The following is a 14,598-nucleotide window of genomic DNA, read 5'->3' on the forward strand; positions in this document are numbered from 1 at the left end:
AGTTATATATTCACTCTTTACCCTTTCTTAGAAAAAATTTAAAAAGGCCAGTCAGATTTACATGTACACCCCTGGGATCCTCTGATCTCCTGTGGCTCTTGCCTGTTCTCAGGGGATATTTGGCCTATGTTCCTTTTTCTTGTTCTTGGTCTCAAAACATATTTTGGGTTCTCACAGCCAGACTCGAAGTGAGTAGGATCTGTGTCTTTTAAGTCCCTGGTCCAGCCCAGTCCCATGTGTGCTCACTGGAAGTCTCAGTAAACATCTGTGGTTGTTGATAAGGTATCTCATTGAATCTAAGACACCATCAATTGCTAGATGCACTGTTATTTTTTGCACACTAAGAAAAGAACGTGTCACTTGATTGTGAGCTGCAGTCCAATTTCAGAAATGTGAAAAACCAGTGTGCTTTGTAGAACCAATGAAACACAGTATCATTGGATTGGAAAGCTCTGAGAGAGCATGGTTTTCCTTTGCGCCTGATCTCCAGGACTTAGGGCTCTTCCTGCCACACAGGATGGCTGCACAAGGGCATGTGGACAGAGGAGCAGGTTTAAAAACCAGGGGCAGGGGAGGGATGGGCAGGCAGTGGGTTCCTGCTCAGGGCAGGCAAAAGCAGACTTTATCATATGGCTGTGCTGGGCTGTAGGTGGAAGGCAGCTACCTCAGGACAGAGAAGCACATCTTCCTGTGAAGGACACTTGTCAGAGAGGCTCACAGAGAAGCCAGACAGTTACCTGATGCTTCAGTGATAAATGGCAACCAGCCCATTGGCTACTCACTTTACCCACTCCCACCCCACCCACTCTCTCCACTGTCTATTTGCTCCACACCTCCTCAGTTTGAGACCACAAGCTGCACCTGTTACCTTTTGCCTTTTCCGCAGGGTCCAGTTCTTCCAGAGCAGAAGCTTGATCTGTTTGGCAAAGCCCATGCTGTTGACCACGGAAGACCGGGAGACCACTCCTAGCCCTCTGTCTACGGCTGGGGCTCACAGGCAGCAACAGGCATACATGGCGCCCAGAGCACCTCCAGCTCAGGCTGCTGTGTCCTTCTCTGGCTGATTAAAGGCTAGTTTCTTCCTTCAGAGCATAATCCCTTTTAATTACACGTAATCCCTTTGTGGAGGAAAACAGGCTGACACTCCGTTGGCACCTTTTTAGGAAGACAGGAGTGGCTGAGCACTGAGTGAACTGAGGTGGGGCCATTTCGTGGGAAACCAAAACCCTCAGGCTCCCTCCCCCATCAAAGGGGTTTCTGGGGTTCCTGAAGGGGATGCTTTGGGAATCTTCGACCTTTCAGTTCGGGACAAAATCTCTGTGCATAAATATAGTGCGGGCCATGTCCTCTGAAATAGCCTGCCCCGAGCCAGCACCCAGGGATTGACATCTACTTTAAAGCCCAACTAGCCCACATGCCAGATCTGAAGTCATCCCTCCCTTTTTTTAACCCTTTATCTTTCTCTGTAGTGACTTTAGGCCAGCTATTTGCAGGCATCTCTGAGCTTAGTGGATGGTAAAGGATTTTTCTCTCTTGGGCTGAAATTGATCAACTAGTCATGGCTACCTGGAGCTGTGTTGGAAAAGTTGCTGGAACCCTCCACGCTCAGCAGAACAGGGCCTGTGACTGACCAGCCATGTCTAACGTAGTCCAGGCTTGAGGACTGGCAGCGGGTGGGTCAGCTACTGTCATTCCAGCTCACAGTGGGTGGACTTGTCATTTGGAGGTGGATCCGTGATCCCAAGGGGCATCACAAACAGAAGACTTCCTGCTACTTCACCACTAGGAACTTTTAGTCTCCACCTCTTCAAATCTTAGAAGTTGATTCTCTTTGAAAGACTCTAGACCCTTGAGATCTTGATAGGGTGGAGGGAGAGTCATGGAGTAGGAATGGATGCTGACTTCATGGAGTTTGTGATCTGGTTGTACACATGAGACATGAACTTGGATAAGTTAAGGAGTGTGATGGAATCCATGAGAGCATACGGGCTATTTATGGTGGGGCTTCCAAGAGGAGGAGGATGGTTTCTGCTTAGAATATCAAAAAGGCTTCTTGGAAGTGGCGGCATTAAAGCTAGGCTTTGATGAATTACAAAATAACATTTTATAGCATTTTTATGGTTTACAGCCCACTTTTGCATATGTTATCTCATTATATCCTTACTACAATTTTGTGAGGTAGGCATTTACTCTGTTTTACAGGCAAGGAACCTGAAGTCTAGTGGGGTTAAATACGTTGCTCAGGGTGACACATGACAACGTTGGGTTCCTAAACAAGTCATTTAACCCTCCTGCAAAGATAGGGAGGCAGGAATAGCTTATCCTGCCCAGGGAAACACCAAGAAGTAAAGCAAGCTGGAGTGGAGGGTATGGATGGAGGAGTGCTGAAAGACTAGGCTAGAAAGGGAGCCAGGGACCAGACTGATGAATTGATGATGACTCAGCTAAGATTTCCTGAGCACCTATGAAGTGATCTCTGAGTGGCCCACAGGTGCAGGGCACACCCAAACAGGAGCGGGCTCTGGGCAGAATCGCTAAGACACTGTTGCATGCTACAGAATATGGATTTTATCATGCAGGAGGCTATTGCAGATTTTAATCCAGTGGCTGCCAAGAGTGGTAAATTGACTCTGGCAGTGGAGTGGGGGTGGGGAGGGGAGCAGAGGCCTGAGCAAAGGCAGTAAGAGGGGAGGGACTGGAGACACAGCAGGCTGGTGGCTTACTGGAAGTGGGTGATGAAGAGGAGGGAGAAGTCAGTTAGAATGACTGGGGTTTAGGGCTTGGCTGGCTGGATAGTGAGGTGGTGGTGCCCATAACTGAGAGGAGAATGCCAGAGAAGGGGCCAGGGGATTAGGAAAAAGCGGGAGAGAAGATGGGCTTGGATTTGATATATTGATTTTGAGGTCCCTATGACGACATCTAAGTGGAGATATTCAGCAGGCAGTTCTGGGATGGAAACATAGATTTGAGAATCATCAGCATATAAGCAGAAGATTAAGCCCTGGGAGTGATTAAGTAGATTCCCAGGGAGGATAAAGTTGGAGAGTATGTGGGATTGCTCTGGGGAGCTACAGCTGGTGAAGAAATATGCCTCCTTCCAAATTCCCAAAGGGAAGAAAAAAAGTGGTGGTCATCAGACATCAGCTTTGTAAATTGTGTCCTGTCATAGTATAAAAATATTCTATTTTTCTTTGAGTTACAATAGAAAAAGTTAAACTATGAGCACTTTGTTCAATTCAACTGATGATACTCCAATGGCATTATTCCTACCTGATGTTCTTGCCTGCACAAATGCTTTTTTGATGTAGACCCTCTTTTTATCGTGGCAAAATATACACGACATAAAATTTACCATTTTAACCATTTTTAAGTGTATAGTTCAGTAGTGCCAAGTACATTTACATTGTCATACAACCATTACTACTATCCATTTCCAGAAATTTTTCATCTTACCAAACTGAAATTCTATACCCATTAAACAATAACCCTATTCCCTCCTCCTCCTGCCAAGCACCATTCTACTTTCTGTGTCTATGAATCTGACTACTGTAGGTACCCACATAAATAAATCAAATATGATGTTCTTTTTGTGTCTGGCTTATTTCATTTAGCGTAATCTTCAAGGTTCATCCATGTTGTAGCATATGTTAGAATTCCTTCCCTTTTCAAGGCTAAATAATATTCATTTTCTATATATACCACATTTTGCTTACCCATTCATTGATCCCTAGTTATCTGCACTGTTTCCATATTTTGGCTATTGTGAATAATATTGCTATGAACATAGGTGCACAAATATCTGTTCAAGTCTCTGCTTTCAATTTTTTTGGGGGGGTAAGTACCCAGAAATGGAATTGCTGGATCAAATGGTAAATATATATTTAATTTTCGTAAGAACGACTGTTTTCCGTAACAGCTGAATCATTTTACATTCCATCTGTAGTGCACAAGGGTTCCAATTTCTCCATATCCTCACCAACACTTGTTATTTTCTGTTTTGTTTTGTTTTGTTTTATAATAGCCATCCTAGCAGGTATGAAATGGTATCTTAGGGTTTCGACTTGCATTTTCCTAATGACTGGTGACGCTGAGGCTCTTTAAATATTATAACTACACTTAGGTGTGATCTCCACCCCACCCTCACCACCACCGCTCCCCCCAGGTAACTACAGTTTTTTAAAAATTATGTCAAAATAAAAGGCTGTGTTCTTAGTTTTCTCAGATACCTCTGAGAATATGCCTAGTCAAGAATGGTGCTAAAAACTTCGTATTTTATTCTTATAATTATCACAAATAACACTAATTGATTGGGGTAAATCTAGAAGTGACATAAATGTAAGGAATGCAGTGGTTTCAGGCTAGGACCCTACATGTGGATTGGGAATTGTGCATGGTTTGGGAATTGTGAAGTTAACATATCAACCCATATTTACCTTCAGAAGTACAAAAATTTAAGACAATTGATGAAGTTTTAAAGATTTCCTCGCTCCTATTTCTGAAGGTTGAAATGCAGTGTTATCAAGAAAGAGACATTCTGGGAGTTCCTGGCGGTCCAGTGGTTAGGACTCGGTGCTTTCACTGCCATGGCCGGGGTTCAACCCCTTCCCACAAGCTGCGTGGCATGGCCAAAAGAAAAAAAGAGAGACATTCTGTTATTTGTACCAATTATTCTGCAAAAATTCAGCAGCAGAGAAAAATAATTTATAATTTTAGAAAGTTTCTATTTGGAAAAAAATACTCTGAAAAATATATAAGTTAAATGGGTTAGAATCACTGTAATTTTGGAGTGGAGATAAATTTGATAATGAACTAATACCAACAAATAGCCATAGTTCATTTCAAACAAGCTGAAGAAAGTAAAATGTTCCCTGAACACATCACTGAAAATATATTTCTTTGAAAACGGTGATTATAGGTAGGGTGGGAAGCATTGCGAATCTATGTCATAAGCATAAAGACAGTTTTGAGACATCACAATGTAAGATAAAGGGAAAATATCTTGATTTCTAACTTTGAGTTCATTCCTACCAAATTTAAAACTAAATCATTGGCAGTTAAATCCTCAAATTCCTTCGATCATAATGAAAAATAAATATTGCCTCAGCGTACTCAATAATATTTGATAATAGTGAAGTAAGTGAGTATCAGTTTATGTAATTTTCTCCGAAAAAAAATATCGAAACCTGGGTAGGAGCTGCCAACAGATTGGCTGCCTAACTCACAAAGAATTTGTTCTCTTCTTGGGGGTGGCCCCAACGCCAAGGGAAGGGTCTACAGTAGACTAGTAAATGCTGCGGGTCCCTGGCCATAGCTGACTAGTCATGTGTGGTTTCCTGACCTTAGCTGGGCCAATCAGAGCCTGGTCACAGAATATTTTATTGTGGACCTGAGAGAAGCTTGAGTTCAGCATTACAGAAGTACAGAAGCTGCTGGAGAAATCAGAGGCCATGCTGGGTCACTAGGTTCAGTTTGTAGTTTGTGCAGGAGAAGAGTGGAGTGGCTGAAATCTCACTTACTTTTGCTGACCAAACCTTGGGCCTTGGTATAGAGGTGTATCCAAGAAAAAGGAGTGTTTTTTTTTCAATTCACAAAGATGCCTCTGCTCACCAAACTATGCAACTGTGAAGCTGCCTCCGCCTTCTAATTTGCACAAAATTGCCATAGGACGGGCAGTGGACCCAAGGCTGTGTACCCCACCGCTGAGAGAAATCTGATCCACCGCTTAGAGAAATCTAAGAGGGAATGAAGGGAATGCACAGGAGAGGCCAAGGCAGAGAGCATGAGTCCCAGCTGCAGCTGTGTCCCTGTTTCCAGCTGTCCCTGGGACACAGCTGCTCCCCTGCTTTTCTTTCAGGCAATTTAGCTGTGAGACACCCCAATCCTTCCAATAAAATCCACTTTTGCCTAACTTAGCTCAAGTTTGGCTTCTATCACTGGCAACCAAAAGACTCCTGACTATTGTGAGTTATCTTAATCCAGGCGAGGATATGACCTGGACAACTGACATAGGGCAAAAAAATTTATTTGCAGCCTATAGAATGTATCTGAATAAATTTCCTGGGTAGGTACATGATTGCAATATTAATATAGCAGAAAACCCAACAGAGTTGCAGCAAAGTTTAAAGAAGAGCTATACTGCCATAAGGATCTTTTAAGAAAGCAGAAGAATTCCAAAATATTCAATGTCGTCAATTCCTGTATCCATTAGGAAAAGGTTGACAATTTTTAAAAACATGCTAGGGCTTCCCTGGTGGCGCAGTGGTTGAGAATCTGCCTGCTAATGCAGGGGACACGGGTTCGAGCCCTGGTCTGGGAATATCCCACATGTCGTGGAGCAACTAGGCCTGTGAGCCACAACTACTGAGCCTGCGCATCTGGAGCCTGTGCTCCGCAACAAGAGAGGCCATGATAGTGACAGGCCCGCGCACCGCGATGAAGAGTGGCCCCCGCTTGCCACAACTAGAGAAAGCCCTCGCACAGAAACGAAGACCCAACACAGCCAAAAATAAATAAATAAATAAATTAATTAATGAAAGTTAATGGGTTATTAAAAAAAAACATGCTAATCAGTGTGAAGGCATAACAAGTGGGAAGATGTGTGACGGGTTCAAAACACACCAGCCATTGTGCATTGTTAGCTGGGACTGAAGTTCTTTCATAGTCTATCAAAACTGAAAATTATATCAACTGATTCTTTAAATACTGTACTTTGGTGGCCAATGAATCAAGTGGGACATTGCTATTTGTTTCCAATTTTGAACCAGCTTTTTGTTTAACATTTATTTACCGTTCACTAAGTGTTCAAGAATTCTTTCTAAAGAGCCTCAAAGGGAAACTGTAAACACATTTTTTGTTTTTAAAAGTAGAAGCAATAGCACATAGTTTATCATCAGAGAGAAATGGTGAATATTTCCAAACCATTTGGCACAGAGTAGAAGAGATAATTATTTTTCTTCAAAAAATAATCTCTACATGTCTTGTATTTAAAAATATCTTTGGAGGAGAAAAATAATGAAATCATGTGACTTTTGGCAATGCTTTTTTTCTACCTCCTCAGGACAGTATAAAATTAATATCTTTTGGGATTTCCCTGGTGGCGCAATGGACAAGACTCTGCACTCCCAATGCAGGGGGCCCAGGTTCGATCCTTGGTTGGGGAACTAGATCCCACATGCATGCCACAACTAAGGAGCTGGTGAGCTGCAACTAAGGAGCCCGCCTGCCGCAACTAAGGAGGCCTGGAGCCGCAACTAAGGAACCCACGTGCCAAAATCTAGACCCCATGCAACCAAGTAAACTAAATAAATAAATAAATAAATAAACTTACCATCATGCTATTAAAAAAAATGTAGTATCTTTTAATATGGATTGCTAATTATATTACTGGATTTAAATTGACATTTTTTCCTGAGAATGGTTGTACCAAAATAAAAATAATTTCTGAATTATCAAGTAAAGCAGTAGCAAAATACATTAAAAATTCCTTTACAGACTTGATGCAAGTGTAATCCCAGAACTCTGCTTTTACCTAAAGTATCTACAGCTCAATTTTATCTGTTAATCAATCTTGACTCTTGCTTGATGTGGTCTTATTAATGAGCCTTGTTGCTTGGGGCTATCATATGTTGCTTTGACTTGGTTGATCACTGCAGCAAGATTGGCATGCTCATTTTCTACTTTGCCTTGCTAGAACATTTACACGGTGTCATAAAAGAGGTGCGGGCCCTATCACTAATTTTCATGGAGTAGAAACTAATGATCAAACTAACAGAACGTGAGCTTTCAGTAGTATTATGGAATCATTGGCCCCATCTGCTGAAAAACAAATATTTTACTAAATTAATCTCTCCTATGAGAATCTTGCACATTACCTGGTACTAATTTAATCCTTCCTGTAAGAATTTTGGACTTCAGGTTTTTGTTGGGCTAATGCGCAGATATTGAATTTTAGATTTTGAAAATAGCAATTGAAAAAAATTTACGTGAAACATTTCTAACAGCTTCTTTCTTATTTAGTGAGAGGGGACACTGCTTTCACGTCTAAGCCATCTTTGCCCGTCTACTCTGTAAATATTCCAGAGTCTCACTGGGGGACTATGTAGAGGGAGAGGTCTAGGATTAAAATCTAGGGAATTCATCATTTAAAAAAGCAGGTACATAAGCGTTTTATCACACCATGCCTTCTAATAGCAAAACCTCGGAAATTCACCAAACACCCGTCACAGAAGAATGGATAAATGAATTGTGGTGTATTCTCTCAGTCAAAGCTCATACAGCAATGAGCAGGAACAAACTACATCTAGAAAATCATGGATAATTCTCCCATACACACATGCTAAGCAAAAGAAGCCAGATACAAAGCATTCATAGTTCACATTTATCAATACATAAAGGTCAAGCACAGGCAAAACTCATGCTTGATTTTCAAGCTACTCTTTGTGGGCATGGTGGCTGGAAGGGGGTACAAGGGCCATTTCTGGGGGCACTGGAAACAGTCTGTCTTTTGATCTGGGCGCTAGTTACTTTGGCGTGTTCAGCTTGTGAAAATTATCAGCCTGTAAACTTAGGATTTGTACACTCCTCAGTATGTGTGTTATATTTCAATAATAATAGTTTCTTAAAAAGCAGGTGAAGGAAGAAAACCCAGAGAAGGTACATGAGCAGGATGAGCTAGAGATGATGGGAAAAGGTCTGGAAAGAGAGGTGCCCTGGAAGCCATGGAAAGAGGAGGTTTCAAGGAGGAAGAATTGGTCCGAAGCCCCAAATGGCTCAAGAAACGTTGAGTAGGATGAAGACTGAAAGCTGTCAGCTGGATTTGATGACTGACCTCTGAGAGAACAGTCTTATGGGAGGCAGAAACCAGACAGCAGAGGACTGAAGAGTGAGATGCAGACAGCACAGAGGGACATCGGGTTAGGCAGGTCTTCTTTCCCTGAAGACAGGAGAGATTTGACCATGCTAATATGTGGGAAAGAGCCCGTTGAAAGGAAGATGCTAAAGTTAGTGGGGATGATTAATGGGGCCCCAGGGAAGGGGAGGAGGTGGAATTAGCCGTGGGCAGGGGCAGGGACACCTTGCATCCCACGAATACTGTGGGAAGGAGGCCAGCAAGGTGCAGGTGCAGATTCACTTAGGGAGCGGAGGCTGGGAGCAGAGGGAGCTCACCCTAGTGGTTCCTATCTTAAATGTGGCAAAGGAAAAATATTAGGGGATTAAATGAGATGATGTGAAAATACCTTGCGAATTACAAATGGGTAACAGACGTGCAAATTTAGTTCTCATCTTTCCTTTGTCCCCCTTTGAGCTTTTGTTAAGCAAAGTATATGTTTAGCCGTTTATAATGGGAGAGTTATTTATCTACAGTGTGTAGAAATCTTAGGAATCAAATTATTCATTGAAAATCTCCCTCCCCCCACATACTTGCTATTATATTCGCCTAATTAATTGGCAAATCATAGGTAGAGACTTGTTATCAATTCAGCTTGACAGTTTAAACAAATAACCAGCACCAACAAAAGTGTTTTCTGGAGATTCTTTTCCCAGTTACAGTTACTTCCGCTCTGGAGGGCAGGGCCCTTTGAAAGGTCTGCTGTCCCTGGGAAAACAAGGTCTGAGTCCCTGGGTCTCACCCTCCACCTCAACCTGCGCGGCTGCTCCACCAGGCCTCGCTGGTTTCCCTAGAGTACTCTTCTCTTTCCTGGATACCCAGCGCCATGTTACTGGAGTTGGTCTGAATTTCTTCTCATTCTTCAGACTGCAATGGGACTTCTACTGGCATCCTCACTTCCATCAAAGGCAGATCAATTCGGGGAAATTATCATATGGAAATTTAAGCTCTGGAAATGTATTCATGTCAGCTATCTTGGCGTGATACCTTTGGAAAATCTTCAAGGAGTTTTAGGGTGCGGGGGTGGTAGCCCACATACCCCAGTATGAAGGACTCTGCTCTGGTGGAATAAGTGAGACTAAATCAAGCTGTTATCAGAAATGAGGAGGCAGGTCGCTGTTCCAAGCACATTTTATGCACTCACTTCAAAATTTGTTTAGAGTTTTGCTGACTTGACATTCAGAAAACCCACAAGAGCCCAGAGATTTCACATTTTCTGGGTATTAAGTACAAAATACTTGCCAGATAACAGAGTTTTAGGGGATGCTGAGGAGTGTTTCATAGCAGACCATTAGTCTGGGATGTTATCACACGAGCCTCAGCAGGGCTTTGAGCTGCTGGCTATGCCCAGAGTCTGACATCACCTGAATAACCTCTCTCCTGGGGCCAGACCTGCCACTCGGCAACCTCAGGGCATCATGAGCTCGGCTTCCAGAACCAGACATTCCGAAGGGCTCCGGCTAGAGGCAAGCAACAAAGCAAGGGACAAGCTTAAAGAGCGGAGGGAAAGAGATATTTCAGTGCCAAAAATAACTGAGAATCAGGGACCTGGACTAATTCAGAACAAGTTCTTTGTGGTGATCCATTTAATAAGACAAATAATAGGGATAACTTGAGTGCGTGTGTAGAAGGTGTGTGCTCATTACAACGTTAAGGAAGACTTGGCACCCGTCCTCAGGAATTTGCCGTCAGGAGGTTAACGAGTGAAGTCTCTGCAGACCCTGCCCAGCGTGTCTGCATAACCCAACAACAGGTGCAGAGACTGCCTCGTGGGCAACCTCACAATGGGCCAACGATCAGGAAGAGCTTGCTCCAATTTACCCGCCAAGTGGCAAAACCACACAACAGCCAAAAACCGTGTCAGCTTCCCAGTTACTGTTTGACCTTGAGCATAGGAGAACAGGAGGAAAATGGAAACTACTTAGGTAGCATTCTGTGAGATGGTGGAAGTGGCGTGGGAAAATATTTCACATGGTTCTTGCCTGCTCAGCCTGACAAAGAAAGCTTGTGGTTTGCTGTCAGATTCCTTCAGCTAAATTTGTCAAAGGGAGAAAAACCTCTCTCGGGTGAGGGAAAACTCTCTCTTCAAACAGCTCCGTATCACCCCCACTCCTTAATGACTCAGCACCCCTGGCCCTCTGTTTCTCCCCTCTTTACATCTTCTGGGGCAGGGGGACGGGTAAGAGGTCCACATGCAGAGCTACAAACTGTGTGTCAGTCCCTGCTCTGGGCGCATCCCTAGCTCAACCCCAGTGGGAGCGTGGCTTAGCCATTTTAGCAAACACAGACAGCCCTGGCAGCACTGGGGTCCAAGCAGTTCCCCAGCAATCTCCCTGGAGCCCCCATGAATGGTGTGCAAGCACTTCCGTCCCCATAGCTTAATCAAATTCTCTTTTCTCTTTAATGAAATTAAATTATTTTAAAAGTGCTACTCCTTTATATCAATCAATCAATCAGGGTTTGAGTACAAGGACTGTGGTATGGGGGAAAGTCCCTGTCTTTGGAACCAGAGAGACCCCGGTTCGGATCTCAGACTACCCCTAGCTGTGTGACTGCTGGTGAGAGAAAATGTCTGTATTAGACCAGGAACTTCTCAAGAAAATACCTGAAGGGTTGTTTTTGTTTTTTAATAAATGATGCTTCTTTATTTTACTCTCAACAGCTGTTTAAGTTGCTAGATTATATGTGGAGAAAAACTGAACATGGTCCATTGAAGTCCCTTAATACAGAAGACTATGTTGCTTTCTTTTGAGGTCACATCAGGTCAATATTGGTTTCTCAGCAAGCCTGGAGAAGCCAGCTTAAATGAAAGCCCTGTATCAAAGGCTTGCAAAACAAGCTTTGCAGTAGGATAGTTGTCACTAGCTTTCAACCTTTAGCAGCTAAGATGCATCTAGGGACCGGCAAATACTCAGGGCCTGAACTGAGGAATCAATCCCAGTAGGGCTGTTACAAACCTTTCCAGAGCACTTAGGCTTTCTCTCTGAAACATGTTTAAGATACCAAGAGTAAATTTTCACTTTTCAAAGTAGAGACTCATGCCCTGAGTAGAGGTACATCCTTGGTTTTAATCCTCTGTGTAAGGCAGGGTAAAAAGCGTATTTCTTGGAGAAAAAATAAAACAACCCATTGGCTCAAACTGCCTTCCTTATGGGGTAAGTGAATTCACACAGAGTTGGGGAGGTGCCGGTGGGGGGTGAGTTTTGGAGAGAATGTCAACAGAGCTCTTTACTGTTATTATTACTGTTGTTGAAGACATGAAGAGATCAAGAGATCCATCAGAGATAGCCCTGACAAGCTCCTCTGAGATAAGACTGTGTTTTCAAACAGAGCACTTTTGTCAGTGTTTCCTAAAATCATTTGCCTTCTACTTTTACCATGTTTGCCAGATCCACATAATACCTGTACTTTAATTCATTTTAAATTGACTCACTTTTTATACTTAGCTGAATTCTCAACAATAACCTGGGAAATCACAGGGTTTTTTATTTTTCTAGAGTACTTTAGAGCACAGAACTATTAAAATACATTTTTCAAGCACCTCTTAAAATAATCTTGTGTCCCACCAGTAGGCACACCATACTTTGAAGAACACTTTTTTAGACGATCAAATGTATCATGAAAGGAGTGACTATTACAGGGGATTAAGAGTTCTTTTTCTTTTTCTGTATTACTTACCACAACTTTTCCCAGTCTCTTGCTGGCTGAAGAAACTTTTAACAAAGACCCCCCCTCCCCCCAGCTTCTTTAATATCTAAACATACTTTTATGTGCACCATTCTACTTGATCTTCCCAACTCCCTGTGAGGTGGGCTGGATAAACATTATGACCTTCACTCAAAGAGGAAATTAAGGCTCATATTTTAAATTACTTACTCAAAGATACATAGGTAGTCAGCAATAAGGCAGGAATAAGAGCTAAGCTTTCTGACTCTTTATCAGTCAGTAACAGCCCACGTCTCCTTCATAGCAAACTCATGGCTGACAAGAGCCAGGTGTGAGGGAGGGGTGTGTGTGTGTACAGGTGTCTAAGCTACTCTCATCATCATGTACTGATTTCAAAGACAGGAACTTAAGGTCAACTTGTCACAGAGGCAAGACTTCTGTTCCAATTCAATGGAAAATAGTGTGACTTCCATTCTCTTCAAGATTTTGGTAGTTAAGGACACATGCCTTAGGGTGAGACATACTAGGGTTTGAAACTCTATTGCACTGCTTATTAGGTGTATGACCCCGGGAAATTTTTTTTTAATTGAATTTTGATCAGTTTCATCATCTCTAAAGTGGGAATAATAATACCTATTGGCATAGGGGTGTTGTCGATAGTGGCTGTGGATAACTCCTACATCACAGGGCAATGATTTAATGTGATGGTATGAAAAGAAGAGCTTATTATCACTGTGCTCAGTCTAAAGGGAGTATTAAATGATGGCTATTATTACTTTGATAAGAAACGCCTACTGTTGATGCATTTGCTATCTAATATTTTGAAATCAATGGTGACATAATTGAACGTTTCAAATGGAGGTCCATCTTCATACATATAAAAATACACCTGTGATAATGGGTAAGTCCATTCAAACATTCACTATTTCCCCTCTAAATGCAATAATAATACACTGACCTCTCTCTGTTACCCAGTAACCATTGCCAACCCCTCCAAATACCTTCACAGCAACAAAGATATTTACATTTTTATAGGCTTACAATGTACATTAACTCAGGTATACTAACTCACCTGTCTTTCACCACTGCCTTGTGATGCAGGTATTATTCTCATTTCACAGATGATGAAACACTCTCAGAAGGGTTGGATGACCTGCCAAGGTCACATAGTGTGTAAATAGAAAAGTTGGGGCAGAAACATAGGCCTTCTCATTCTTTCCCACCACATGAGTCTCTGACAAAGCAGGAAATAAATACATGGTTGAATCTTCCTTTGACTTACATCTCTTCTTCCTGGTACATAATGTCATAAGCTTCTGCAAAAAGTTACCCAATGCATCAGTGAGTGGGAAGTATCCCCCTTTTTGATTGACACCAATGCAGGAAGCAGTTATTAACTCTCCATCCAAGATGCCATTGGTCTGTCATGGTTTTATCCCTTTTGTTTAAACAGGGAAATCAGGCAGCTGGAATTGAACATTTTATAAAATGGAAAACTGAGTCATCTGTTTTTCGATGATTTCCATCCTAACCTCCTTCTGTCTTGCTAGATGGCAAATAGTTTCCAGACCATTTAGTGACTCAGCTACAGGTTGGCAGCTTGTCTGGGATTCCAATTCAGTTTCAGGTTGCTAATTTCCTGTTTCCTCCTTGTTTCAGAAAGTATCACAGTAGACTTTAATTACCTCTGCTGGCATGCAAAGGAAGGAGAAAAATGGGTTGGTTTTACAAACTGTTGTGCCCTTTCCATCCTGAAGATGAGACCTTTGACTGAGAGCCTGCAGGTCAATGTATCACCCAGCCATCTTTTTAAAAGGTCAAATACCCCCTTCAATGGGCTCTAGGGCCCAGACTTCACTCATGATTCTGAGAAAAAGGAAAGGAAAGCAAAAATGGAGAGCAAGGGAAAGAGGGGGAAAATAACTAGAAAAGTTAAGGGCAGACGGAAAGGAAAGGTGCTAACCTCAGGTCCTTCTCACAGTCCCTAAACCCCAAGTAGGGAAAATCCCAGTGGTACTCAAACAGTTGGAAAGCATCACTATTCT

At 42.5% G+C, this 14,598-nt stretch overlaps 1 protein-coding gene across 1 annotated transcript in view; it reads right to left on the reverse strand.

Annotated features, from left to right (window-relative positions):
- The window catches only part of ABCA4 (ATP binding cassette subfamily A member 4), a 145,274-nt gene extending 131,511 nt beyond the window's left edge, over positions 1–13,763 (reverse strand). The window contains exon 1 of the mRNA XM_057528069.1: positions 13,626–13,763. Coding sequence (XP_057384052.1) covers positions 13,626–13,667 — 42 coding nt within the window. The 5' untranslated portion in view covers positions 13,668–13,763. The remainder of the gene's footprint in view (positions 1–13,625) is intronic.
- Between the last annotated feature and the right edge of the window lie 835 nt (positions 13,764–14,598).

This window comes from Balaenoptera acutorostrata, chromosome 1, assembly GCF_949987535.1.
Source record: "Balaenoptera acutorostrata chromosome 1, mBalAcu1.1, whole genome shotgun sequence".
NCBI classification, from domain to species: Eukaryota; Metazoa; Chordata; class Mammalia; order Artiodactyla; family Balaenopteridae; genus Balaenoptera; species Balaenoptera acutorostrata.